The sequence below is a fragment of the Vanessa tameamea genome, chromosome 2 (assembly GCF_037043105.1).
Source record: "Vanessa tameamea isolate UH-Manoa-2023 chromosome 2, ilVanTame1 primary haplotype, whole genome shotgun sequence".
Taxonomy (NCBI): Eukaryota; Metazoa; Arthropoda; class Insecta; order Lepidoptera; family Nymphalidae; genus Vanessa; species Vanessa tameamea.
Window position 1 is genome coordinate 3,516,484 of NC_087310.1, and position 26,033 is coordinate 3,542,516.

At 32.1% G+C, this 26,033-nt stretch overlaps 4 protein-coding genes across 4 annotated transcripts; 1 reads left to right on the forward strand and 3 right to left on the reverse strand.

The window, feature by feature from the left end:
• Positions 1-468: 468 nt before the first annotated feature.
• On the reverse strand, positions 469-3,360 carry LOC113399747 (ras-related GTP-binding protein C). The gene is made up of 8 exons (XM_026638963.1): positions 3,161-3,360; positions 2,915-3,048; positions 2,605-2,833; positions 2,346-2,441; positions 2,019-2,237; positions 1,251-1,393; positions 948-1,096; positions 469-796 (listed from the first exon to the last, which is right to left on the reverse strand). The coding sequence occupies exons 1-8, from the start codon at positions 3,161-3,163 to the stop codon at positions 624-626; spliced, it is 1,146 nt and encodes a 381-aa protein (XP_026494748.1). The 5' UTR covers positions 3,164-3,360; the 3' UTR covers positions 469-623.
• Positions 3,361-4,599: 1,239 nt separating this feature from the next.
• LOC113399731 (reticulocyte-binding protein homolog 2a-like) lies at positions 4,600-12,830 on the reverse strand. The gene is made up of 5 exons (XM_064220686.1): positions 10,526-12,830; positions 9,734-9,838; positions 5,915-6,092; positions 5,477-5,615; positions 4,600-5,391 (listed from the first exon to the last, which is right to left on the reverse strand). The coding sequence occupies exons 1-5, from the start codon at positions 12,194-12,196 to the stop codon at positions 4,662-4,664; spliced, it is 2,823 nt and encodes a 940-aa protein (XP_064076756.1). The 5' UTR covers positions 12,197-12,830; the 3' UTR covers positions 4,600-4,661.
• Positions 12,831-17,860: 5,030 nt separating this feature from the next.
• Positions 17,861-19,842, reverse strand: LOC113399736 (GPI transamidase component PIG-T). The gene is made up of 3 exons (XM_026638948.2): positions 19,537-19,842; positions 18,171-19,457; positions 17,861-18,104 (listed from the first exon to the last, which is right to left on the reverse strand). Exons 1-3 carry the CDS (start codon positions 19,691-19,693, stop codon positions 17,884-17,886), a joined length of 1,665 nt encoding a protein of 554 aa, XP_026494733.2. The 5' UTR covers positions 19,694-19,842; the 3' UTR covers positions 17,861-17,883.
• An 864-nt stretch (positions 19,843-20,706) lies between these two features.
• Positions 20,707-25,087, forward strand: LOC113399757 (major facilitator superfamily domain-containing protein 12-like). Its single transcript, XM_026638976.2, has 8 exons — positions 20,707-21,094; positions 21,711-21,918; positions 22,142-22,226; positions 22,425-22,613; positions 22,972-23,269; positions 23,514-23,664; positions 24,542-24,669; positions 24,897-25,087. The coding sequence occupies exons 1-8, from the start codon at positions 20,815-20,817 to the stop codon at positions 24,947-24,949; spliced, it is 1,392 nt and encodes a 463-aa protein (XP_026494761.1). The 5' UTR covers positions 20,707-20,814; the 3' UTR covers positions 24,950-25,087.
• The last annotated feature ends 946 nt before the right edge of the window (positions 25,088-26,033 follow it).

Here is a 26,033-nt window from a genome sequence, read left to right on the forward strand (position 1 = left end):
GGGTGAAAGTTTATCATCATTTGCACAGAGCTAAAAATTGGTATCGATGTTGGGAACATCATAGTAAATTGTTTTAAATTGCTATTTAATTTAATAATAAAGTATGAAAGGTCATAGTTTATAAAAAATGGATTTTATGCATTTTTCAGCTGAACGGTAAGTTTTATCATAAAAAAAGATTTGACATTATCTATGAAAATTATTACACTTTTCACTAAAAATCATCATTGAGATTCTAACGATTCAAAATGTTGAAAAAGTTGTGTGTTTTATATACAAGAATTTTTAAGTCATTTAAATTCATAAAAATCTCGCTACACGTGTTTTACATTTGTCAGGTGGTTATTGTTTTTGATTTTGTCATCATAATATTTAAAAATCATAGTTTTTTTTTTAAATGAATTCCAAGAGATTTGCTTTAACAATATACATATACATATATACAGTAATACATCAATAAAAAACATGTACAATAAAAATAATGTTCCTTTTATTTAAATATTCTTTACAATAATTGTAGTACTATGGATATATCTGGAATAAGCTGTAGTACAAACGAATTATATTACAAAGATAATTTTTCTACAGTTTATACAATAAAAATAACAATAATGTATATTGTGCTATGGTATTTGGACTTGCAGATTATCTGTAGTAGTCTCAGTTGAATCTCCAGCACCATTGGCCAGGAGCTCAATATCAGATCGATTCTTCGCTGCGTTTTGAGATTTACTACGCAACTCAAAGACTTGAGTAATCGCATCCCGGAAGCACAGAAAATTATAATCAATCACGCCTGTAATAACGAAATAAAATCTGTTATTGTTCTTAATATTTTTTTAGTTTCTCATAAAGTTATACATACAAATCAATAAATTATTTTTGTTGCTTCGATTGATATTCACAGATTGAGTCAATAAATTACATTTTAGGAACAAACTTTATACCTTGTTTTTGAAAGTTTTCTTCTCGGAGAATGCAGACAAGTGCAAGAAATTTATTAACTTCTCTCAAATACAGCACAGTTCCATTATTCAACTTTATAAGGCTAGAACTCTGACTGTTAAATGTGTTTACTTCAGTTTCATCTACCATCCTAAAATATTAAAACAAATATATCAATTAATAATTTTAAAAATAAAATGTTGTTTTAAAATTAAGTACAACAGATCAATGAATAATAAATTTTAATTATAATTTAATTAAAGTTTTATTAAATACTATTCATATTTTATAATTAAATAACATACCCATATATACATGAAATATCAATAACAACATCAATCATATCACAGCATAATTCATAACTTTGCATATCTACTGGAGAACTGTCAGTTGCTATATAGATCTTGGATACTACATCGAAGAGGAATGCTTTTTCAATACCAGAATTCTAAAAAAAATATTAAAATCCTATTATTATCTCATTGCATGTAATTATATGTATATATATTAAAATCGAAAAAATATGACTGACTATCAACATACTAATCTAAGTACACTATAATATATATATATTTCACATTTAGAATTAACCTTTGATTTTTAAAGTAGTTGTGACCTAAGAAAGAAGAAGATTGCACAGTATCTTTTTTGGCCAAACTTATCACAAGTGGAGTCATGACTTAAATAACTAGTAACATTTTTGTCCTGCTTAGTTATCATCAAATTAATTTCATCACATTTATGCAATACAATGCATATTCTTAAGCTTTATGAGGTAAAAGTAGGCAATATTGTAAAATCACATTTAATAACTACGAAGAGAATTTTAAAACCAAAGATACCGTTGCTTTGCAATAATTAAACATAGTATTGCTTCATTGTTTACGAAACAAATATAAACGAATACTTATTATATTTAAATGAATTTATTGCCATAATTTTTTTAAAATGAGTTACCTAACAATCCTATAAATATCCTATATCTAGTGTTGTTTTATATAAAATTAATATTCAATAATGATAAAACATTAATAATTTTATTTTAACTGGACCATTATTTATTTAGAACTTACTGATATGAGTATATTTAGAAGATTTTCTAATGTAGGCAATTGCGGTATCAGCTTTTGGACAACTTTACTGAATGCTTCGAATATAGAATGATCGTAGATAGAAGTTAGGTGAAATGATAGATGAACATGCTCCAGGCCTGCTTCTGCCAGATCTTCTGTTGCACGATGGTGGATATCTCTTTGTGATTCCATTTTGTAATCATCATTAAGGCCATCCACCTGTATGTCACATATTTTATTATTTATTACAATATTTTTATGAAATATAAGGGTTAATTATTTATTGAATGAAATTATTTAGAAATATTAACGGCAACAATAACTTACTTTATGAATAAACACCTCAAATTTTATATTACTATTAACTCTATATGCCTTGGTAACGGTGAGTTGCAGTTTATCCAATGCATCTTGATAATCATCCTGTAACATTATGTATAACATAATATGGATTATTTTATCATATGAAAGAGAGAAATATATATTTAGCCCAATATCAGTGATTAAATGATTAATATTGACTATATCCATACACAATCAGCAGCTATAGATATGTATTATAATAAAAAACATTAAAACAGTTTACCTGGGCATCTATTACAAACACTAGAGCACCACATCCACCAAAAATGGTATCAGAATCAAAAGTTGGATCAAAAAAGTCAATTTGACCAGGAAAGTCCCATATTTGAAACTGCACAAAACTGCTATTATTTATATCATCTTTAACTATTTTGTTGGTAGATTCCAAAAACAATGTTTCATTAGGTGACATTTTGTGAAAGACAACTTTTTGAATAGATGACTTCCCTGACCTGTAAACATTAAATGCAATCTGCTTTCAGTACCACACTCATAAGAAAAAACCAGTCCGAATTATTTAACAAATGTTCTACCTGCGAAGTCCCATAAGTAGAATTCGAGGTTTATGGTCTTCCTGCAGAGATGCATTATCACTATCACCATTTTGTTCAAAGGGACCATAACTGAAATCCTTAGGAAACGAACCAACGTATTCGTCCTGATAACTCTGCGGGAAATGGGAATAAGCGATAAGTTTCTGATTCATTGTAACAAATACAACATTGGCAGATTCCAATGTATGTATTGTATTTGTTACGCCAATAGAATTAAATACATACCATATTAATTGATATATTTTCTTTAAAATATTTGCTTTTAAAAAAATGATCATACCAATTTTACATTGCGCTCTATGAAAAAAGTGAATTAAAGACTTAAAATGATCTCACAATTACGTATGAAAATAAGTTTAAAACGAAACATTTTACTCAGTCTCAAGATGACAGTCAGTAAAAACAAGCTGTCAGTTTGAAGTAGATTTTATTTGACATTTAGTTTAGTCATTTAAATTCAGATTGCACGATGCGTTCAAACAATATAATCCCAACCATCTTTCGAACAATTTTATTATATTTGTGATACATGTATTTATGTTTGATATTTAAAGCAACTATATATATATATATAATTTACTTGGTGGTAGGGCTTTGTTCAAGTCCGTCTGAATAGGTACCACCCACTCATCAGATATTCTACCGCTAAATAACAGTACTCAGTATTGTTGTGTTCCGGTTTGAAGGGTGATTGAGCTAGAATAACTACCGGCACAAGGAACATAACATCTTAGGTCCCAAGGTTGGTGGCGATGTAAGGAATGGTTAATATTTCTTACAGCGCCATTTTCTGTGAGTAGTGGTGACCACTTACCTTCAGGTTGCCAATATGCTCGTCCACCAAACTATACAAAAATATATATATATATATATATATAAATAAATAACTTTGGTGTGGACCATACAAATATTGTCAAATTAAGAAAAGAGGAATTATGAATATAATTGTTTTTATTACAATCTTTAACCTAAATATCCGATCCTAAGTTTACTACACTATCTTGCATGGCAAAACATAAAACTACATGGTATGTAAAATCCAATTGCGAGTGGTGGCGCTAGATGAAGCGTGGACGTGGGCAACGTCAGCTTTGCGAGGTCCAGTTCATTTAAAAGTGAAATAGTTAATGTTAAATTGAATAAGCTGAATTAAATACGAATGTATGAGACTATGCTAGTCTGCGAGTTTTATGATAGATGAATAAAATAGAAATTAATTGACGCAACGGGGATTCCCCTTCTTTTAAGCCAGTAATTGCCCAATCAATAAAACAAGGTAATTTTTACTTCAACCACACCACTCGTGTGTATTTTCCCTTGTAATTATTTTGTTTTTGAATACGTCTACTCCCCTACTAATACGAATCATAAATTAAGTAATATTGCAATTGTATTGAATATTGTTATCACAAATTAACTAAGAATAAAATCACCGAAGAGTTTCTTTCGCCGCTTCTCGGTTAAATCTATTTTCTTTTCTGAAGGGCTGATAGGATTTAAATAAACAATAAATAAGTGTAATGCAATCTACAGTTAATAATGGAACCTAATTTGATTTTATTTAATTTTATCGCAAGGTGATACTTATCACTCGTATATGGGTAAACCTTATACCTTAATATAATAAAAACCTTATATTTAAAATAAATAAAACAAGATTTCAACAACAGAAGATATATACTTTAATAAAACCCATAGTTATAAAATATTTTGTAAAATTTAATTATTAAGTAAGGCGTGTGTCATAATACAAATGACAAGACGAGGATTTTCTGCATCTACAATTGTACGCTGAAGTTGTAACAGTGGCTGTGGAACTAGAAGGCACTCTGTCTAATGGAGTGCGTAGAGGCCGTGAAACTAGGGCATTCACTTTATCCGTATAAGACACCGTTGGTCGGAGTCGACGTTCTCGTTCTACTCGAGCTCGCTCGACTCGTTGAGCATATGCAACACTTTTTTGTAAGCCAGCTAAGCTATCTGTCCGAGCTGGAAATCTTTCTAAACTATTAGAAACTTCACCTACTTCAGCGGTATCAGTATCCACGATTTCTTTATGGTCCAAAATCATTCCAATATTTATTTTTAGATTAATAGAGCTGTCTCTAAAAATCAAATAAACAGTGGCTTGATCTAGTACTTTCAAAGAAAAATGTTCATTTATTTTTAAAGCTTTCATTTTAATCTGAAATGGTTTGAACTTTTGAGATAGCTTTTTACTCTTCTCTTTTATAAAGTTATCGAATTCAATTGCGAGCATCTCTTCATTATCGGCCCGTACTTTATCGTCTCCAGGTCCCCCGAGCTTGAATATTTCAGGATCTTTATGTGCCATTTGAGTATCTATCATTACTTGTTGTAATACTGGTGGATCATTTAACGTGTGCCATTTCCAATGAGACACAGGACCAATGCTTCGATCTAAAACAACTCCTTCGGTTTGATTATATTTTAGCCTTAAAAAAAGGATGTTTACTTCGATTTTGTTTTAAAAAACTAGATTCCAGTGATTACTATTATATTATTTATTGAAAACTTTACCTTATTTTACCAGCGTGATCGAAAACAATACCATTTCCGAGATAGTCAAATGTTGCAAGTATAGCTAAAGGTCGGGAACGGCCTCGTTCATCGGGTTCACCGCTACTATAGATTACAAATCTTTGCTGTGCATTTATTTCTAAAAATAAACATTAATCTTCAAATAAGACTAAACATAAAAATATTTTAAATATATATAAGTAGGAAAATAATAAGTTTAGTACAGTTTAGCTGTTACAACATGCTTTAATCACCTGGCCTGTATTTATTTATGTAACGGAATCTTTTAACGTGATAACGTAGATATTTTAACGTGGAATTTTCTAATTCCTAAGACGTCTTCGAAACGTCTGATGAATTTAGTAATCACACATCTACTGTTGACTGATGACAGTTTCGAAACTTAATAATTTTTCATATATACATTGATCGATTTACCTTTTGCGTCGTAATAATCTAATGCAAGCTTTCCATTTCTATAAAACCACCTGCCCCGACCATCATCATCAAATTCGGCTAATTTTTCACCTGTATCGTAGTGCATTAATTTTTTGTTCTTATTATGTTCAAACCAATCAAATTCAGGATGAGCTGGTCGCATACGATATACGTTCATCTGTGCGGGAGTAAATTTTAATATATCATGAAATTAATAATCTAAATTTTATAGTGGTAGTGCCACACTGCATAGCTTCGGGTTGCAGCCGAATGGGCCGGCACACCCGGGGAAGCACACTCTCTCACTTAAAATCGGCGTAAAGTGGTAGCTATGCTACCGCGTTTCGTCCGGTATGTGAGAGTTCCGGAGGCCCGATCCCCCTCCCCCCAAAACATAATGGTGGTGCAGAATTTGGTTTCATTACTCCAGGAGGGTACCATCAGCGACTGCGGTGGAGAATCCCTCGCTGGGCATGCATGCTCAGGACGTTCACCACCTGAGCAGGGATGCGCAATTTTACGTTCGCCACTGTTCGGGGCAAGCGGAGCAGGCATCATAAGGCAACCTCTAACACCCACACTGTGGACTTCTGCAACATAAGGGGACTCAACTCCAACTTGAACGCCGTTTTCTTTCACCTTGAGACGGCGAAGCCGGTCTTGCCCTTTCTTATGTAGACCCTGATATCCTCTCCTGCCGATACGACTTTTCTTTCTTACCCCGGGTACAAATTGGAACATTCCTTTGTACCACGAGCTGGGGTGTGCGTTTACGTCAGAGATGATATCTGCTCTCGACGGCTCGGCAACCTTGAAGGGCAGGACCTATCGATTATCTGGCTGCCTGTAGACTGCGACGACCACCCGCGAAGCTACGCGTGCCTTTATAGGTCCCATAGCGGTAATGCCGAAACCGACCGACTGGTTGAGCACGTCCAAATGGCTACAGATTCCGTGCTGCAGCAGATCCCATCCGCAGAGTAATCCGCGTAATTCTTGGCGATTTTAATGCCCACCATGCCGAATGGCTTGGATCACGCACTACCGATGATGCGGGTAGATCTGTTCTCGACTTCGCTTTATCATATGATTTGACACAACTGGTCACCTCGCCAACGCGAATACCGGACGTGGAGGATCATATACCTTCCCTGTTGGACCTTCTGCTGACTTCCCATCCGGATGGCTACCAGGTTATCGTCGATCCCCCTCTGGGCTCGTCGGACCACTATCTCGTCCGGAGTACAGTGCCAGTTGCGCGGCACTCACGACCTCGTTTCGTGGGCTGCCGCCGAGTGTGGCATTACAAGTCAGCAGATTGGGATGGGATGCGGTCCTTCTTTGCATCCTACCCATGGGTGCAGGTTTGTTTCTTGCCGGATGATCCGAGCGTTATTGCTGACTCTGTCGCCGATGTGGTACTTCAGGGTATGGAACTGTTCGTTCCGTATTCTGCGGTCCCCATCGGTGGCAAGTCCCAACCCTGGTTTGGTCGTTTCTGCAAAACGGCTTCACGCCGAAAATGGGAATGATACCAAGACTGGGTTAACGCATTGGCGTCTCGTGATGTAAATACCAGCGCATTCAGAAAGGAATATAACTCTGCCTCTAGATCCTTCAAAAACGTGATTGCTAAGTCAAAGACGGAGTACATTGGCAGAACTGGCGAGAGACTGGTGCGCCTCCCTTCAGGAACACGTGCGTTCTGGTCTCTCACTAAGGCTGTCTTGGGGAATTTCTGTGCACAGGGACGGTGAGTCATTGGCCCATACCGCGAAGGAGAAAGCTGATCTTTTAGGCTCTCTCTTCGCGGCGAACTCGACTCTCGATGACCGAGGAAAGTCACCACCAACAATCACGCGGTGTGATACCACGATGCCGGAGGTTAAATTCCGGCAAAGTGCAGTTCGTAAAGCACTTCTTTCCTTGGACCTGTCGAAGTCGAGTGGACCTGATGGCATCCCTCTAAACGTGCTAAGGACTTGTGCTCCCGAGTTGGCGCCGGTCTTAACGCGTCTTTTCCGGCAATCCTATGCATTCGGCGTCGTCCCGAACTCCTGAAGACTGCTATGGTGCATCCGATCCCTAAAAAGGGCAACCGCTCAGACACGTCCAATTATAGGCCTATAGCCATCACCTCCTTGTTCTCCAAGGTAATGGAGTCCATTATAAACTGCCAGCTCCTGCGGTACCTAGAGGAGTACCAGCTTATTAGCGACCGCCAGTACGGTTTCTGTCGGGGTCGCTCAGCCGGTGATAATCTAGTTTACCTGACTCATAAATGGGCGGAAGCAGTTGCGAGCAAGGGGCCTCCTCCATGCTCGCAACTCACAACATTAGCAGGCAGTCTGGAAATAGCGAAGACCTTCGATCGCGTGTGGTACAAAGCGCTTCTTTCGAAGCTTCCTTCCTATGGGCTTCCCGAGAAATTATGCAATTGGATTACCAACTTTTTGACAGATCGGAGCATCAAGGTCGTTGTCGACGGTGCATGCTCCGACCAAAAATTCGTCAATGCTGGTGTTCCACAAGGCTGCGTTCTATCACCCACTCTGTTTCTTCTGCATTTCAATGAGTTGTTGCAAATCAGTAACATTCACTGCTATGCAGACGACAGCACCGTAGACACCTCTTACACCGGCCGTGCTAATATTTCTCGGGAAAACGTCGAAGAAAACCGGAACAAACTTGTGTCTGAAATCGAGTTTTCGTTAAACAGTCTCGAACTGGGGCCGGATAAACCTAGTCCATTTAAATCCCAAAAAGACGCAAGTTTACGCGTTAACTGCTAAAAAAACACCATTTGTGGTATCTCCACGATTTGAGAATATTCCGTTATCCGCCACAGCTAGTATCGGAATACTTGGCGTCGATATTTCAAGCCTCGTTCAGTTCCGCGGTCAATTGGAAGGGAAGGGCAAATTGGCATCGAAAAAGCTCGGTGTGCTCAGCAAGGCAAGACAGTATTTCACGTTGGCTCATCGTCTAAGACTCTACAAGGCGCAAATTCGGCCACACATGGAGCACTGCTCTCACCTCTGGGCGGGTGCTCCCCAGTACCAGCTCCTTCCATTTGACCGAATCCAACGTAGAGCGGCCCGAATTATCGACGATCAAGCCCTTTCCGATATGCTTGATCCTTTGGCTTTGCGTAGAGATGTTGGATCGCTCTGCATCTTCTACAGAATTTTTCACGGGGGATGTTCCGAGGAATTGTTCGGATTAATCGCGGCTGCTGAATTTCACCTTCGGACATTTCGTTGAAATTCCAAATATCACCCGCACCACCTAGATGTCCGAAAATCCACAACAGCGCGATTTTTAAGGCATTTTCTGCCTCGCACAACCACTCTGTGGAACCAGCTTTCGCCGGCAGTTTTTCCGAACAAATACGACTTGGGAACCTTCAAGAAAAGAGCGTACTTATTCCTGAAAGGCCGGCAACCCACCTGCAAGCCCCCCGGTATTGCGGATGTCCATGGGCGGTGGTAGTCACTTTCCATCAGGTGAGCCTCCTGCTCGTTTGCCACCTCTATCATAAAAAAAAAGAAAAAAACATATTTAACATGATTATTGATTATGTCTTCCTTGCCGTTTTAGATCACGATGAAGACTCTTACAAAATAATAGCTAACCACGAATCGACTAAATAAACATATTGCACAAGCCTGTGTGCACAAAACTTATGTACAATCTGTATTTCCTTAAATTCTTATACCCTCAGTATCTAAACCCTTGAAAACTAGTCACCAGACCTAGGAGTCAAGAAAATATATGTATATCAAAAAATATCAAGAAAAAATATATCAAAAGTTTTACTTTTCGCACAACTTTTTCAGTGGGTAGCATTGTCCAGCCCTTATCAATAAATGTGCGGTCCGATAAGGCATACCTTATAATACCTTTTGGAACTTCTTGTTCAACCTGTAAATTTAAATAGTTGTTCACAGTATTGTTTTATTTTTTAAGATAAATTTATCTCTTTTATTCATTCATTTTTATTATTTTTTATTTATAAATACGTTCAAATTAGTTACCTCTGTTTTTTTACTCTTTGACATATTTTTAAACCAATTTAAAAGTATACAATAATGGCAACGAAATAAATTATTAAAAAATCAGTTCAAATAAAAACAACAACTTAAATGTCCATGTCAAAGCGTCAAAAATATTTTATTTTTCAGTTATTTCGATGTCAGTTATAAAGAGGTTACAAAAATTTTGAAGAAATATCGTGTTTTGAGGTTTCATTAAATTCGAAATTCGAAAAATAATACTTTATAACCTCTTAATTATTCTGAAATTAAGTTCATAACAAATTTTAATAAATTGGTAAGAATTTAATTTGAAAAATTACATAAATATCCACAATTCACAATTTCGGAAATAATTTCGGATTTGGAATTTAAAATTATTAGCCCAACTGGATTATTGTATTAGTTTCTAAAACATACTTTGTTTCGGAGTAAATTTAATTTAAGATTATCAACGACCGTAATAGTTCCTTATTATGTATCATGAATGCATTTGTTTCGGTACTTTCTTACTCAACATATATTTACATATAAATACAAAAGGATAGAATTCGTCTCAATACGTCAAAAAACTTACGATTTTAGCGGAAAAAGGATTTCTTTCCATATCTCCTGCAGGACTGTTGGTAATTAAATCTTGATTTGGTATTTTCACAACATCATCATTAAATTGTGATGTAAAAAGTATAGGACCTATTGAGGTTTTATTAATATTTTCTTCTATATGTGGTTTATATTTGAATATTTGTTGTCCTATAATAATATCAGTCACTTCCTTACTTTCATATTTGCTACTATCAATATTATCAATATCAAGCTCTAATTCAGAGTCATTACAAATTATACAATCGGATTGTTTGATACTTAGATGACCTTTGTGAGTTTTGATAACGGTAGGATCAATATTAAGTTCTGATAAACGTTTCGGTTGTACTCTTTGTTTTTGTGTATGTTGAGATTGTTTTAATTTCACTAATTGCAAAATTAAATCGTCAGTGGACGGATTTCTGACCTTTATTTGATTAGCTTTTAATTCACTTGTTTCATCTTTTATCTTTGTTTTAGTTTTTGTTTTAAGATCAGATTTTTTATCCGATTTAGGTTCCTTTTCGGCCTGACGTTTGATCACAGTTTCTTCTATTTGCTTTTTTTCTTCTTTCTTTTTCATTTTATCTTCTTCTTCTTGTCTCCTCTTTTTCTCTTCTTCTTCTTTTCTTTTCAATTTCTCTTCTTCGTTTTGTTTCTTTTGCTCAGCTAATACTTTTTTAAATTCTTCAATATTATCTTTCGTACTGGATCCTTTATTTGCATCATGTTTAGGTTGCATTTTTTCGCTGGTTAAATCTTCTTTTTGGTCTTTTTCAATAACAATTTTTTCGACTTTTTCTTGTTTCTCACTTTCTTTTTTAACTTTTGTTGAAACTTTTTCAACATTTATTAGATCCTTGTCATCAATTTTTTTTTTCTGTTCTGTTTTCATTTTGTCTTTCTCGCTTTTAGGCAATTTATGTGAAAGTCTATTCATATTTTCTTTAATTTTTTTATCAGCTGCAGGTTCTTCTGTCGTCAGCTTTTTTGTATCAATATCAAGTATCTTCTGGTCGTCGCCAAGAGGTACTTTTTCTTTTGTTTCTTCAAGTGTTTGTTTCTTTTTCTTATGTTTACTATTATCTACTTTCAAAAACTTTATATTTTTCTCTTTCAATTTAATATCTGGTAATTGTTTTGTTTTTTCTTTTTCTGATCTTTCACGGATCATATCTTTAGTATCCTTTATTAATTCTGATGAGCTTTTATATTTGCTAGGAGTCTTAGGTTGCTTATTATTCGGTTTAATAAAAAAAAAACTGAAATCTTTTTGAAGGGATCCTTGAGATATGCCTTTACCAAATTTTGCAAATGCTTCCTGTGAATTTAAATCTATTGAGCTTATGTTCGTTCTTTTTTCCTCCATATTTCCCATTAGTTCTGTATGAGATCGAGATAAATTTGATTTTTCAGTATAGTCGTATTTAAATGGAATGTTGTCAGAGAATCTATCATCTAAATTATTAAATGAGTGATAATTAATATCTTTTCTGTGTAGTAAATTTATTAAGTCTAAATCATGCACGTTTACATTAATACCATCTTGAGAAATGTGCGTGTATTTTGAAGGAAATTTCAACTCCTTTCGTTTTGGTAATATAAAGCCCATATCTGAATGCTCTATCAGGTTACTATCTGTATCAAAGAAATACCTTTTCATTTTTTCAGTATCGTGTTTGGTTTTATCGCCACCAACCGGTGTACCGTTTAAGCTACTGGTCGTTGATATATGTTGCCCGCTTTCTGTTTGAGCTGTATTACGCGATGTTTCTGTGTCTGACAGCTGACCTTTTCGAAGCTCATGGATTATTTTAGGATCCAAAGTAAAATTACGTTGCTTGGTTAAATGTAAATTGGAAAGAGACCGTGATTGTAGTTTATTATTTTTGAGATAATATTTAATACTATTTAACCAATGAATAAAGTCATTTATTTTTTTCGTTTCCTTATTTTTACTTGCAATAAACTTTTTAAGAACTTCATAACAATGTTCACAAGGTATTCGATCTTTACAGTAATTACAAAGCCCAATTATTCCAAATTTATCAATGTGAGGTACCTTTTTTATTAATTTCTGTGCATGTTCAAATAAGTATTTGCAACGTGCACATTTTATATATTGCCCTGTAAATTACGGCCGAGTTAGCAATATATATAACTAACTAAATAAATAATAACTATCCCTAACGTTTAAAATTACCAAGTTCAGAAATATATTCATTTGTAGCGATATCAGTGTTTGAGGTATTATGAACGATATACACATCGCCAGTAGGCATATCCATATAATCTGATTTTCCTTCGACCTATAAAAATTTGAACAAAATGAAAAACAAAAATATTAATTGTTGTAGATTCAAGTTATAGTTAATTTTAGGTAATCATGTAACACACGAATCAAAATAATTTGAAAATTAAGCTTTGTTATACTTTGATTGGTACAAAATTACCCTTTAGGAATTATTCTTAAACGGTACTGTACTGCAATCTGAGGATTGTTTCCTATATATGTACTTTAATATTCTTACATGACGTTCAAGTATAATATAAGAAAAGATTTTTTATTTTTTAACTACTTAGTAATATATACTCATGGTCCATGGACCACTCGCTCAAGTAATAAAACAAGGTAAATTGCTATTGCTAAAGTGTTCTGGGAACACTGTCGCTTAAATTTTGTTCATTTATCGATCCCATATTTCAATGTTCCGCTCTTTGCTATCGAATATAGGTTTTAGTGTATGCTAAAAGAAAAACTTCCGGACATTTTCTTCATTAAAAAAGTTAGTAACATTAGTCACAAATATGTGATATATTTTGCACTGCAATGTTCTGTATGAACCTACCAAACCAATAGTTAACCAAAGTACAATAGCAAACGAGAGGAAGCAAAGTACAGAGGTTAAATCACAAGCATCTTCTATCAGATTTAAATTTAATGATCACTTATAGACAGAGAAGAATATACTAATTAACAATTACTATTTAACAAAGAGCAAAATATTATTTCGCAACCACATACGTATGCATCGTTGCCTTCAAAGGCTACTATGCTTATTATAATATATAGGCTACTAGATACGGGTGATATATTCTCAATCGGGAAAGTAACTCTATTTTATTTGTTTTATGATTTATTATTTTTAAATTACCAAATTTAAAAAGAAAAAATGGTTACCCGATCTTCCGAAATATGCAGTAGTAGTCCTAAATAGTGCAGCTTACCTTATTTCTGGTTCGGGAAAAATACTAATTTCCATATTCAGGAAATTAGAAATACAGATTTGGCTTTCCAAGAATAATGTTACATTTCAAGCATGTGTTAAAAAACAAGACATATTTACGATTTAATTAAAAAAATAGACAAAATATGAAAGTACTCAGTCGACGTCTTATTCACGATTTCATGACATTACGTTTGCACATTATCATCCGGACGACGAGGAGTATTAGAAATCCTTGGATTTAGTTTTTTAATTAAGTAAATGGTAAATTATAGGGCTGTGAATCAAATATCACTACATCGCATAAAAAAAGCTTCCCGCTGCCTGTCTGTACCTACGTATGCTTAGATCTTTAAAATCACGCAACGGATATTGATGCGATTTTTTTAATAGAGCAAGGTTTATATATATAATATATGCATAATATAGCAGAGAAACACTGATCATTTTAGAGGTTACTAATGTGATGAGTAAATAAACATATTTTTTGCGCTTACATGACTACGCTGGCTGAACCCTATGAAATAAATCAAAATTATGTAGTATTGTACACATTAAAAGGTCTACAAACAACTCCGCGGTTGTATATGTCTATCTCTGTGATAACCCACAATAATCATTTTTTATCCTTTACTTTTTACGAGAAATAATGGCTTATTTACGAAGCTATTTTAAGCAAAACAGTATCAATGCTTGTCCAATTAAGTACCTTAAATACATTGCCCCGAACTGACTGAAAATGCTGTGAACGTTATATATAAAGACATTGTGTAGTACGTATATTTAGTACCTATAAGCATAGCACTCGTGCGAAGTCGGTGCGGGTCGCTAGATTAAATATACTTTTTAATTTGTAAATAAAAATACGGTTATCAGTTAGCAAAACTAGTTTGAATAAGGCAATTCCACGGCAGCCATTTTTTATAATTTTCAATTCCTTTCGTTTTTGGATTCGAATTCGTCATTTATCATCAAAATTGTGCTCAAGAACTAAACATTTTCGTAGATAAACCTCGGATCCAAGTACGTAAATTTCAGATATAATGTTATTTTTATGCTAAGGAATTGATTGATTACATTCAAATTCCGTAGAATAGTTTGAATTGCATCTCATAACATTATTGGCAATGTTACCAGATGATGATGAGATGGCAACTTTGTGGTGACATAGGATTGTACACAAGCAAACAATAAAAATAATTATTATTTATAAGATACTTTAAACCTTTACGTGCTTGTTAGTTTACCATAAATAGTTCTTATTACCTACTTATAGCACTCATCTCATCAATGACCAACCAGATAACGATCGTGCTTACGTGAATGAAATGACGGTCTTCGCTATGTAATATAGTTGCATAGTTGTATTTTATGAACTATCATAATTTCAGCGAAAACATATCTAAAAGTGTTTTTTTTATAATTCTTTTATTGAGTTTTTTATGTTTTTATGTGCCTAATTAATCATAAGTAATAAAATAAATAAATACTTACATAATGACGCAATTTTGTGACAACCCTGACCGTATTCACCGACTTTAAATGAAATTTTCATAAAATGATGATCAGCTTGTACTAAATAATTAATATATCAGGTTAATCTTATTCCTAAAGTATTGTATCTTAACTTTTGAAGATTATTTACTAATATTGTAAATAGATCTTACATTTTGTACACGGTAAAAATTTAGTTGACAAAGTTGCCAGATAGTATATATTTTTTTTAGATGTTTGGCAAATATTATTGATTTTATTTTTAATAAATTTATGTTTAGCACTTTTTGATAAATACACGGTTTGCTAAACACACTTCAATGGTTGATTCACACTTTGAATTTTGATCAAAAATGGACTAAAACTTTTTAACGGGTGTTTTAAGTGGCAAAGTTGCCAGATTTGACGGTACGTATATTTCTTGTACGTAATATTTTGTGTATCTTTATTATCGTCATTAGGTACAGGATATAATCTAATATTTTAGCACCAAGATTGTATTACATGCAACAATGTCGTCATAATAAGTTTATTCTATGCATATAAAATAATCAAATGAGGTTTAGTAAATAGTAATAACCTACAAAATATTACACACCGAACAAATAATACGTTATTTGAAATCGAGAATATGTCGAAGAGCATTTTTCCAATTGAAAATTAATATCTTGTTTTAACGTAGTGTGCGTAGCAATATAACTCACATTCTACAGCTTAAATGTAAGCTTAATTAGTGTACAATGGCACACTTGCACTTAGCGACTTGAAGAAGAGTAGGTATGGAGCGTTTGAGACTTTTCACATTGACTTCTGTAGACCATACATATAATTGGCATTTCATCGTAGATTATAACTATTTCTATTTGACAGTACGCATGTTTTATTCAATTATAATACTATAAGGCCATGTTGTTTTACTTAGGTCGGGGGTTCTTTTGAAATTGTTCGTTGGAAATTGAAATAGTTGCTTCGGGATCACTACTTGTACATTTGTATTAAATACATTTGACTCAATTCCTTCTTATATTATAACATTTAAAGAAAGAAGAAGATAATTATATTTCAGATAAATACTAACCTCTTTTACGGCAGAAGAATAGTGATATATAACAAGACCAACATTTTGTAGTTTAATAATTTGTTTGAAATCTGAACAATCCTTACAACATCGACAGTTTGTTCTGAATGTATTAAAGACAATATAATTTATAAACATTTTTAATAAATTAAAACGTGTTTCAGATTTATAAAACTTACTCCTCTTTAGGTCGCATATCAAACATTTACTATAAATCTAATAAGAAATAAAATACTTAATAACAAAAATACTACACAATCCAAAATAACGTACAACGTCAATTTCATCATTTGACACTGAATAAAAAATAGATTTTCAATTATTGTTGCTGAAATCGAAATATAATCGAATAGTTAGGATATTCGATTTCTATTTCTTAATATTATTGAAGTCAATTATTTGTTTTTAATCATTTATACAATATGTATAATACATAGTAGTACTAATGTAGTAACTGCAAAAAGCAAGAGCCTGTAAATGATCCACAAATATGCTCCTCTCCCTTTTTTTGATGAGATGAATTATAAAACAAAATTAAGCACATGAAAAGATAAAACTTCAACTTCAAAATCTCGTATTTTTCTTCAATAGTAAGTAGATATATTTTGTCTAAATTTAATTCGATTTGTTTTTAATAAATAATAATGATTTTTCTCCTCTATACGTATACTTAATTATTCAGTCGAATCTGATGAAACTTTGGTTAGGTATTCTGCGTAAATGGGCACGCCATATAAAATGAGTAAGTAAAAATAACCTCCTCCTTTTTTAAGTCGGTTAAAAAAGTATGTAATTCAAAAAGGCATCGTAGGTAAAATATGATTTGCAACATATCATAAACTTAAATAGAGCCGCCTTAAGCACAAGCGCTCAGAGCACATCTGGCGATCTCTGCTCCTTCCACAAAATAATTTTAAGAGATCTTTATTTCAACACAAAATTCTTAAATCTACGTCAGATTCGTACGTACGTAGAGTCCACAGTTGGAAAAATATGAAAATCATAGAGATAAAATTAAAACAAATTGATTATATTTTGGAGACCTCACCAATATGGTCCTAGACTTGACAATCACCGGCGAGGCGACCCTAACGCGCGGCACCTTTCGGTTTATATTATGTATTATCTATGGCCCCGTCTAAGCAATCATATCGCTTTTATTGCTTATGAGAGGGTTTTTAAATAATTTTATTTATAGGTATTAACGAAACTGAAAATCAAGTAAATTTAATAACTTTATAATATTTATTTAAAAAATTGAAAAATATCTCTGCAGTCTTGGTCAATTTGAATTTAGAATAAGATATGAAACATAATTTAGTTCTTTACTACAATTGTTTTATTTATTTTTCTAAGCAAAGATAGATGCAGTGATTACATATATCAAAAAAATATAAGTGGAATATTTTATCTACTGAAAAAACTTAAAGTAAAATTTAAAAAAATGATATATTATATCTACTAGGAGTGAAAGCTAAAGTTGATGTAATTGTGATAATTGGGAAACACTATTAAGGGCTTACATATAAAATTAAACACCTGATTACATTATTAGTCTTTTTTCTTTTTAAATATATTGAATATCTTTTGACGTAGAGAAAGAGGTGTACCAGCAGCTTTTAAGACTAGTTCTTTTGTACATATATTATTTAAAGGACCAAATGCTAAAGCAACTACTGTACATGCTAAGCATATTACATTATATGGCATACTAAAGTCAGGTGTTGGTAATGACACCATAGCCCCATTTGTTCTAAATATCATTGGATACCCTGGAACAAAAAGATAGTTTTATTTGGGTCTAGTGTCATAGTAACCATAGTTAAAAAAATACTTACATGGTTTTGAAGCATTTATAACAGAATCAAATGTATTTCCATGAATTGGTAGACTGGTATAATTTTTTGCCGTTGGAAGATTTGCCGATATTAATGCAGATCCAATGTAGAATCCATGGTTTGCATCAGGCGGATATTCTTGCCATTTGAGAAATACAAATTCGAAATCTATAGTCAAAGTGGTTGTAGATTTAGGAGGAAGCCTCAACAAAAGCTCCAAGTGATATGGTTTCTGCCTACTTTTTCCTGGAGAATAATACTGTGACATTATTAATTTACTCTCTGCTTCCCCATTAATCCTTAATGAACTTAGTTGTATAGGCAGCCACCAAGGTGCATTTTCTAAAAGAACAACATCTATAGGAGCCCAGTAGTTGTTCGTTAGCTCAGTCACAATACCCCCAAATTCTTTGCCATAGCCAAGAACATATTGCGTGAATGTCAATGGTGGGGGTATATTTACAAATATTTTGTCCTTTGTTTCATATTTTGCTACAATATTCATCATAACAGAATTAGTAATATTATAAACAGCTAATTCAGTCTCACTTCCACCCCTTTGAGATAACACAATATTATTGGGCTCTGGGCTGAGCTTGAAGCGGTAAGTGCTATTTGAAGTAGTGTCAATATAAATTTTACTAGAAGATGAAAGTGGACATGCTCCTGGCAATCCTTGCCCGAATAACTTCCTAAATGACCAATCCATGCTATTAATAATTTTGAAATCATAAACAAGGGCTACAGTTTGTTTAATTTCTAAGTTTGTGTCTAAGCAATTGTTATCAACACATGTTCTTCTTACGTGAACTCCAATGGAATGATAATTTGTATTATGAATCATACGGGAATTAAGAAGAGAAGAAAAGCCATGGCTTGATTCACATGGAAGTAATTTTTTCCAAGGTGTTAAATTTTCTGTGCAAACAATTTCCCGGGGCAGAGATGCATATCTTAGTTGAGATGTATAATTTTGTTTTAATTTTTGTGCACCTGTTGGCCATAAGGACATTTTCGGAGTTATTGTATTGAAGTTTTCTATAAAATTTAATGATGCACAAAAAAGTCCAGATAGGGTAGAACTTAGTTTTTTCCAATGAGCATCAACGTCTATCACTTCTGGACTAAACCATGCATAAAGTTCGGCTCCAGGGGCAGCATCTAAGACTGGGTAGCCCCACTGCTTATGTTTCCATTGCCCTTCTGTTAAAGTCAGATGTAGCTCTTCTACTTGATAGCGAGACATGATTTCGCCCAGAGATCTTGGAGCAAGATGAGAATGTTCAACTGAAGATAAAAATAGGGAAATGTTATTAATTAGATCGTTTTAAAAGTAATTCAATAATGACGGCACTTCTTTACTTACATGATTCTTCTCCATTTACTAGTGTTATGAAATGGAAATTAACGTAAAGGTGAGATGGGGGTAGCGGTTTAATAAATATTTCTTCTTTAAAGTCATCTCCTTTAATTTGCAATATCAGAATAAATAAGAAAAAGCTAGGAATCCCTAATTTTAACATTTGAATTTATGTATATATTATATTGTTTTAAATTGTATTTACATCAAAACCTTGTTATATCTATGTATATCATACAATTTATTAACATAAACATTAAGTAACCTGAAAAACAGAAATGAATGACAATTGTCAATTGACAAGTTTAAGATAGAAGGCAGAAGACATTTGACAAAATACTCACAAATACAGAATATAAATAGAGTTAAATTAGTGTAAAAAAACTCTCTTAAGTTCGTTTTTAATATTTATTTTAGCTAAATCAATTAATATTTATTTTTAACTGCGGCTTTATTATTTGGAGAAGTATATTCTTTAGATTATTTTGTTCCGGTTAGAAGGATGAGTGAGCCAGCCTAGCTACGACACGTAGGGTAGGGACATAACATCTCAATTCCCAAGGTTGGTGACACATTGTTGATGGCAAATTCCAATGTCTATGGGCAGTGGTGATGATAATTACTATAATATCAGTTCAGGCCTAGCAAATGGGCACAAAGCTAAAGAAATTAATTTTTCTTATATCCGTGAGACAAATTAAAGATTTGATAAAATTCGGATGATAGATATCAATGATTTATTTAATCGAATTAAATCGTTTCCACTTGGCAGACCGTACAGACTATATAGACACTTGGTTATAGCTTTAACTGACAGTGACAATTGAGATATGTTTGTAGTTTTATAACGATCTGTGCTTTCGTGTTCGAAGTTTTGAAGTTTCAACTTTGAATTAGAATCTGACTAGTGACTGATAATTGACAAAGACATGACAATAACAATTTCAAATATATAGTTTGTTTTATACTATGAAAAGAATAACATAAGCCTAAACACCAAGCATGGTTGTAAAAAATAACAAATAAACTGTCTACTAAAATATCTAAATAATAATTAAAAAATAAATTTTGTAAAAATGTCAATTTAGTGACTTGTGTACGTTTTTACGTTATTGACTTATTTTTTAATATAAAATTAAATTGGACAATTTTTTTGGTAGTGTGTTATGTGATATCTCTATTAATGTGATAATTTAAGGTATTTAATGATAATCATTGTGAGAAGACAATGATTAATATAAGTGTTTTGAAATAAATTGTGGGAGGTTCTGGCTTAACCAAAAAATGGATAACGAATTTTTAGATATTTCAACTAGCCTAAGGCTACAGCTAGCCTATGGTATTGGACATATATTAAATGATGTATGTGCAAGTTTATGGTTCACATATTTTTTAGTATTTTTCCACCTTGTACTTGAATTCAGTCCTTCTCAGGCTGGATACTTAATGTTAATAGGTCAAATTATAGATGCCTTATCTACTCCATTTGTAGGCTATCATTCTGACCATACAAACAATTTTATGAGTGCAAGATATGGCAAAAGAAAACTTTGGCATTTGTTCGGTAAGTGATCAAGTTCACTGAGGGTATTCCTATTCACTTCCTAGACTCATACTCTTTACATTTAATTAATGTTTCAAACTCATATCTCATAAATCTATAAATATAATTATTATAATATCAAGCTAAATAGCTTTTTATTGTTTGTTAAAATTTCTGTTAAAAATCCTTTATGACATTGTAGAAATAATCTGTAGATTGGCACAACAAAAAGCCAATAAGCTTATAATTGACTTGTATTGCACTCAAATACCTATATACACTTTCCATATCATAAGCATTTCAAATGATAAATTACTGATTTATTCTAGACTTTCTATTAAATGTTTTCAGTTTTATCTTGCTATTCAGTTGAAATAAAAAAAAGATATAATTTTTTTTATTGATCTCAACTGATCTTTAAAAAATAAAAGATACAATACTAGACACAACATACAATTATGTTACAACTAAATATGACTCAGAAACTTATGGTCAATAAAAAAAAATTTAGACAATAGTAATATTTTGTTTCTGTCGATAGACCACAATTATTTGACTATAAAACAATCAAAATTTATTTGCCAATTTTTTTTATTTAGCTCAAAATTACAGAAATTTGATAAAACTTAAATTCCAGGTACTGGGTGTGTGTTAATATCATTCCCATTCATTTTTATGGAGTGTGTGGGCTGTACATTGACACATAAATGGGCACAAATGTTTTACTTTGCTGCTTTTATTGTTGTATTTCAAATTGGATGGGCTGCTGTACAAATATCTCATCTTAGTCTTATTCCTGAATTAGCTGAAGATCCTCATGTTAGAACACATCTCACTGCCATTAGGTAAAACATAAATGTATACCTAACAAATATTTTAAAAATATATATATATATTTTGTATACAGTACCAAGAGTATCAATTTAAATTTGAAGGACATAACTTCAAATATATGATTAATAATCTATATTATGATTAAAAGTCAAAATAGTAATAAATTGTCATGTTTATGGAATAATTTTCTCCTATATAGCTATTCCATATAATAACAAATCCTCCTTGTTTCAGATATGGTTTTACAGTGTTCTCAAATATATTTGTCTATATAATGACATGGATAATATTACATGTTACGGGAAATTGTGATAAGGAGGTTGGTATTTATTATGATTAACAAAATAAAAATATATTTTATATCAAAACATAATGGAAACGGATAAATAATATATAACAGGAAATTAAGATGAACTTTTTATATTAATATGAGACTAGATTAAAATCTTAACTGTATAAATAAAATCTTTAAGGAAGATATAATTGAGTTTATTTTTTAATCATATTGTTTTTTTAGCAAGTGGGACCATCTGATGCATGGAAATTCAGACAAATAATGCTCATAGTTTTGAGCGTTGGCACTGTAGCATCAGTACTGTTTCACTTTTCAGTGTCTGAAAAGCCATCACGTAATCAAATATCTAACAATGAATATGGAAGTAGTACCCTACATTGTGATGTACTTCGCAAGTTCTTATTATATCAAGTGAGTCATCAAAAATAGTTCTATTGATTCTAAACATGTTTGTTTGTTGTTATAAAAGTAAAGTAACAAAAAGGCTTAACCCAATGAGATTTTTTGGATCTTATTCCATCTTACTGTTCAGATGCATGTTGCTGGATAACTATGTCCTAAATCTCATTTGACAAATGCAGGTCTCCTGACAAAGTGTTTTCTTTTATGTTCAAACACAAGATGCATTTTAACAATTAAGCACAAAAAAGTCTTACTTGTTCTAATTTGAATCTATACTATTTAGTAAAGATCCAATGGGTTGTCTAAGCTGTTTTAAAATGTATGTATAAAAAACATTTAAGATATTATAATTACTTCAAACTTTTAGGTAGCTGGTATATACATGAGCACAAGGCTCGTTGTCAATATATCGCAAGTTCTTATTCCGCTGTATCTCCACCATACCCTTGGGTTAGCAGCTAGAGCCCTGGCTGTAGTGCCGCTAGCAATGTATCTCGGAAGCTTGGCTGCAGCTGGTGTTCAGAGGTTGGCCCCAAGATCTTTCACACGAAAACTAAGCTATTTATTGGGTTCTGCATGTGCATTGTGTGGTTTTATATGGGTTTACATCGATTCAGATCATAATTACAAAGTGAATTTTATTTACGTAGTGGCTGTATTAATAGGTTAGTACCTCAACAGATGACATTGTTTGCTGTGAAGTCAATATTTGAACTGCACATTTATTTTATATTGTTATTAGTATAATTGGATCAGTACTTATAAATATTTATTTACATACTAATGCATTTGTAATGTATCAATTGCTAATTATGCATAATTATTAAGGTCAACATTTCCTTATTATTTAACCATATAATATATATCTATGATGAAATATAATGTAGCAGTTTAATAATATAATTTCAGGTTTTGGTGGAGCACAAATGCTTGTTACAAGTCTGTCCCTAACAGCTGACCTAGTTGGTGATAGTACAGAAGCATCGGCGTTTGTCTATGGGATAATGAGTTTTAGTGATAAACTGTCTTGTGGAGTAGCTATTGCTTTGATACAGATGTAGTAAGTTATTATTATTATACACAATTAAACTGCAGGCACAAAGGAAGTAAGATCTTAGTTTCGAAGGTTTTGTGGCATATTAGTTATGTAAGAATTGGTTAAAATTTCTAATCGCGCCAATGTCCATGATCAGGGTTAAAACTACTTGCCATCAGGTGGCCAATTTTCCCGTACGCCTACCGATGACAAAATAAAAAAATTACATTATCTTAATTTTTACCAAATATCGGCCAGCTTAACGACTATCCAATTCCACGGGACATATAGTGCACAATTTTATCTTCATAATTCTGTCTTTATCCAATTTATTTAACTCCTGTATAGTGTCTTAATTTGAGAAAGGTAGTTATATTTGCCATACACACATACAAACTGCCTAGTGTGGTTTCCGCTAATGTAACGGCAAATTAAGGATCTTAAGTGATGCATTTAAATAAAATCCCTAAATCTTAAAATCTTTTTAACGGCGCCCGTGGTTAGAAATTGGGTAGCTTTATTCTACGCTGCCTTTTGAGCAAATACATATGGTTCTATTAAATAGGTTTCAATTTTAATCTAACCAGAGAGAATTTAACTAATATTTAGTAATTTTAAACATTCTTAAATAACTAAATATATTTTAAATATTATTAGTTTGGGAATATATAGTTTTATTGTTTTCAGACTGAATTTCGTGCCTAAATGGTTGCTTACATTTCTTTAAAGATAATTTGATATACGGCAATTACTAAAAGAGCTCAAAGTTAAAGCGAGACTTTACTTCACTTTGCTGTAATACAAATCTTAAATGAACTTCTGATCTTGTTGAATCTGTTGTGCAATGCTGAATTGAAATATTCGATATATTTTTTCTATTGAATAACATTTATGCTTTCAGTGCGGATAATGGTGGTATGTATTACTATCGGGACGCATTATCGTGGGTGTGTGGATCAGCAACGATACTGGGACTCGTACTTACTTTAGTCTTACCAAACCGATCACACAACTCTTTGATTGTAAATGGTAAGTATATATAAAACATACACGACAGTATACTAATTTTAAAAATAACGGAAATACTACATTCAAAATGACAAGTTCTTATTATTATTGAAAATTAATTAATGTAATTATTGTTTTGATTTAATTAGAGATCCACAATTTTAACAAATAGCTATTATACAGTTAAACTAAAACTTGTAAATGACAATAACGATATAGAAAAAAGTAAAAGTACCTATTTGTTTTAGGTCCCTCGCCCATAAACGCAGATGAAGACGAAATAACATCATCTTCAGAATAGAAGACCTGTTACAAAATCTAGAAATGTTTTTTTTTTACACTTTTTAGTGTAAAAACTAGATACACGTAAATAGTGAGAATTAGATACAACGGTAATAACATAGTAATAATAGAAGACATATCTTTATTATTGTTACAGAAATATTGAAATAATATATATTTTGTTAACTAGTGAATATGTTCAATTTTGAATTTTGTATAAGTTTATTTTTAATTATATTATATATTAAATATATATATAAGTAAATGAAAAAAAATATTCGTTCACAGTATCTTATTTTATATTTTCGGCCCCTTATAATTGTGCTTGCGCGGGTAGATATAAAATTGAGACGAAGTTTTTAATTATGAAAAGGTCCTTTTTATTGATCATTGTAGCAAATTTTTGTATGTTCTTGAAGATGAGAAAATCTTTGATATTAAATACTATAAAAAGGCTTACAATTATTTCGTGTAGTCTTTGATATTAAAAAAAAAATAAAATGGGTGCCTAAGTTACAGAAATAAATATTTTATTGAAATGTAAAGGTATTACATACTGTATATGTAATGTATACATACTATGTGTAACTGTTAGTTAGGTAGTAGGTTTCATATCTGATATTAATTTTAATATATCAAATGTAGATCATTCATTAATTCATTTACCACTAATTTTGAAAAAAAATACATACATTTTGTAATTTCTACAAATTAATATATTAATCGGGACTTGGTACGGACCAAGTGTTTCTTAAATATGTTCTGTAACTACTATTTTCCAGAGGCTATTTAGATGCCAAAAAAATATTTTATTACGACCTAATATTCAATTCTATAAATTTGAAATTATTTATACGAATTTGAACTTTATACACTGGCAACTTTGTTAAAAGCGCCACCACCTGTGTAATAAAATGTTTTTCTTTAATAGCATAATGTATTTCATTTCAATAACTAACAATTACTATATATTATTTCCATATAAATAAACTGCAATTTTATTGATTGTAAAATGTCTTAATTTTTTTTAAATTCTAGCAGTCTTGTATTATTTAAATTGAAAGTAAAAGTTTTTTGTGGGATTTGCAAAACATGATAAAACT

Excerpts from the sequence above, each read along its gene's own strand:
- LOC113399747 (XM_026638963.1), bottom strand. Across the intron at positions 2,238-2,345 it reads TTGAGGTGTTTATTCATAAA|GTGGATGGCCTTAATGATGA; the intron begins GTAAGTTATTGT and ends TGTGACATACAG. Across the intron at positions 797-947 it reads AGAAAACTTTCAAAAACAAG|GCGTGATTGATTATAATTTT; the intron begins GTATAAAGTTTG and ends TCGTTATTACAG.
- LOC113399731 (XM_064220686.1), bottom strand. The coding sequence starts at position 12,196 with ATGAAAAGGTATTTCTTTGATACAGATAGTAACCTGATAGAGCATTCA. Across the intron at positions 6,093-9,733 it reads CTGAAAAAGTTGTGCGAAAA|ATGAACGTATATCGTATGCG; the intron begins GTAAAACTTTTG and ends ACTCCCGCACAG. Across the intron at positions 5,392-5,476 it reads GATCACGCTGGTAAAATAAG|GCTAAAATATAATCAAACCG; the intron begins GTAAAGTTTTCA and ends CCTTTTTTTAAG.
- LOC113399757 (XM_026638976.2), top strand. The coding sequence starts at position 20,815 with ATGGATAACGAATTTTTAGATATTTCAACTAGCCTAAGGCTACAGCTA. Across the intron at positions 21,919-22,141 it reads ACACATCTCACTGCCATTAG|ATATGGTTTTACAGTGTTCT; the intron begins GTAAAACATAAA and ends TCCTTGTTTCAG. Across the intron at positions 24,670-24,896 it reads CAACTCTTTGATTGTAAATG|GTCCCTCGCCCATAAACGCA; the intron begins GTAAGTATATAT and ends TATTTGTTTTAG.
- LOC113399736 (XM_026638948.2), bottom strand. The coding sequence starts at position 19,693 with ATGTTAAAATTAGGGATTCCTAGCTTTTTCTTATTTATTCTGATATTG. Across the intron at positions 19,458-19,536 it reads AGTAAATGGAGAAGAATCAT|TTGAACATTCTCATCTTGCT; the intron begins GTAAGTAAAGAA and ends TTTTATCTTCAG. Across the intron at positions 18,105-18,170 it reads TATAAATGCTTCAAAACCAT|GGTATCCAATGATATTTAGA; the intron begins GTAAGTATTTTT and ends TTTTTGTTCCAG.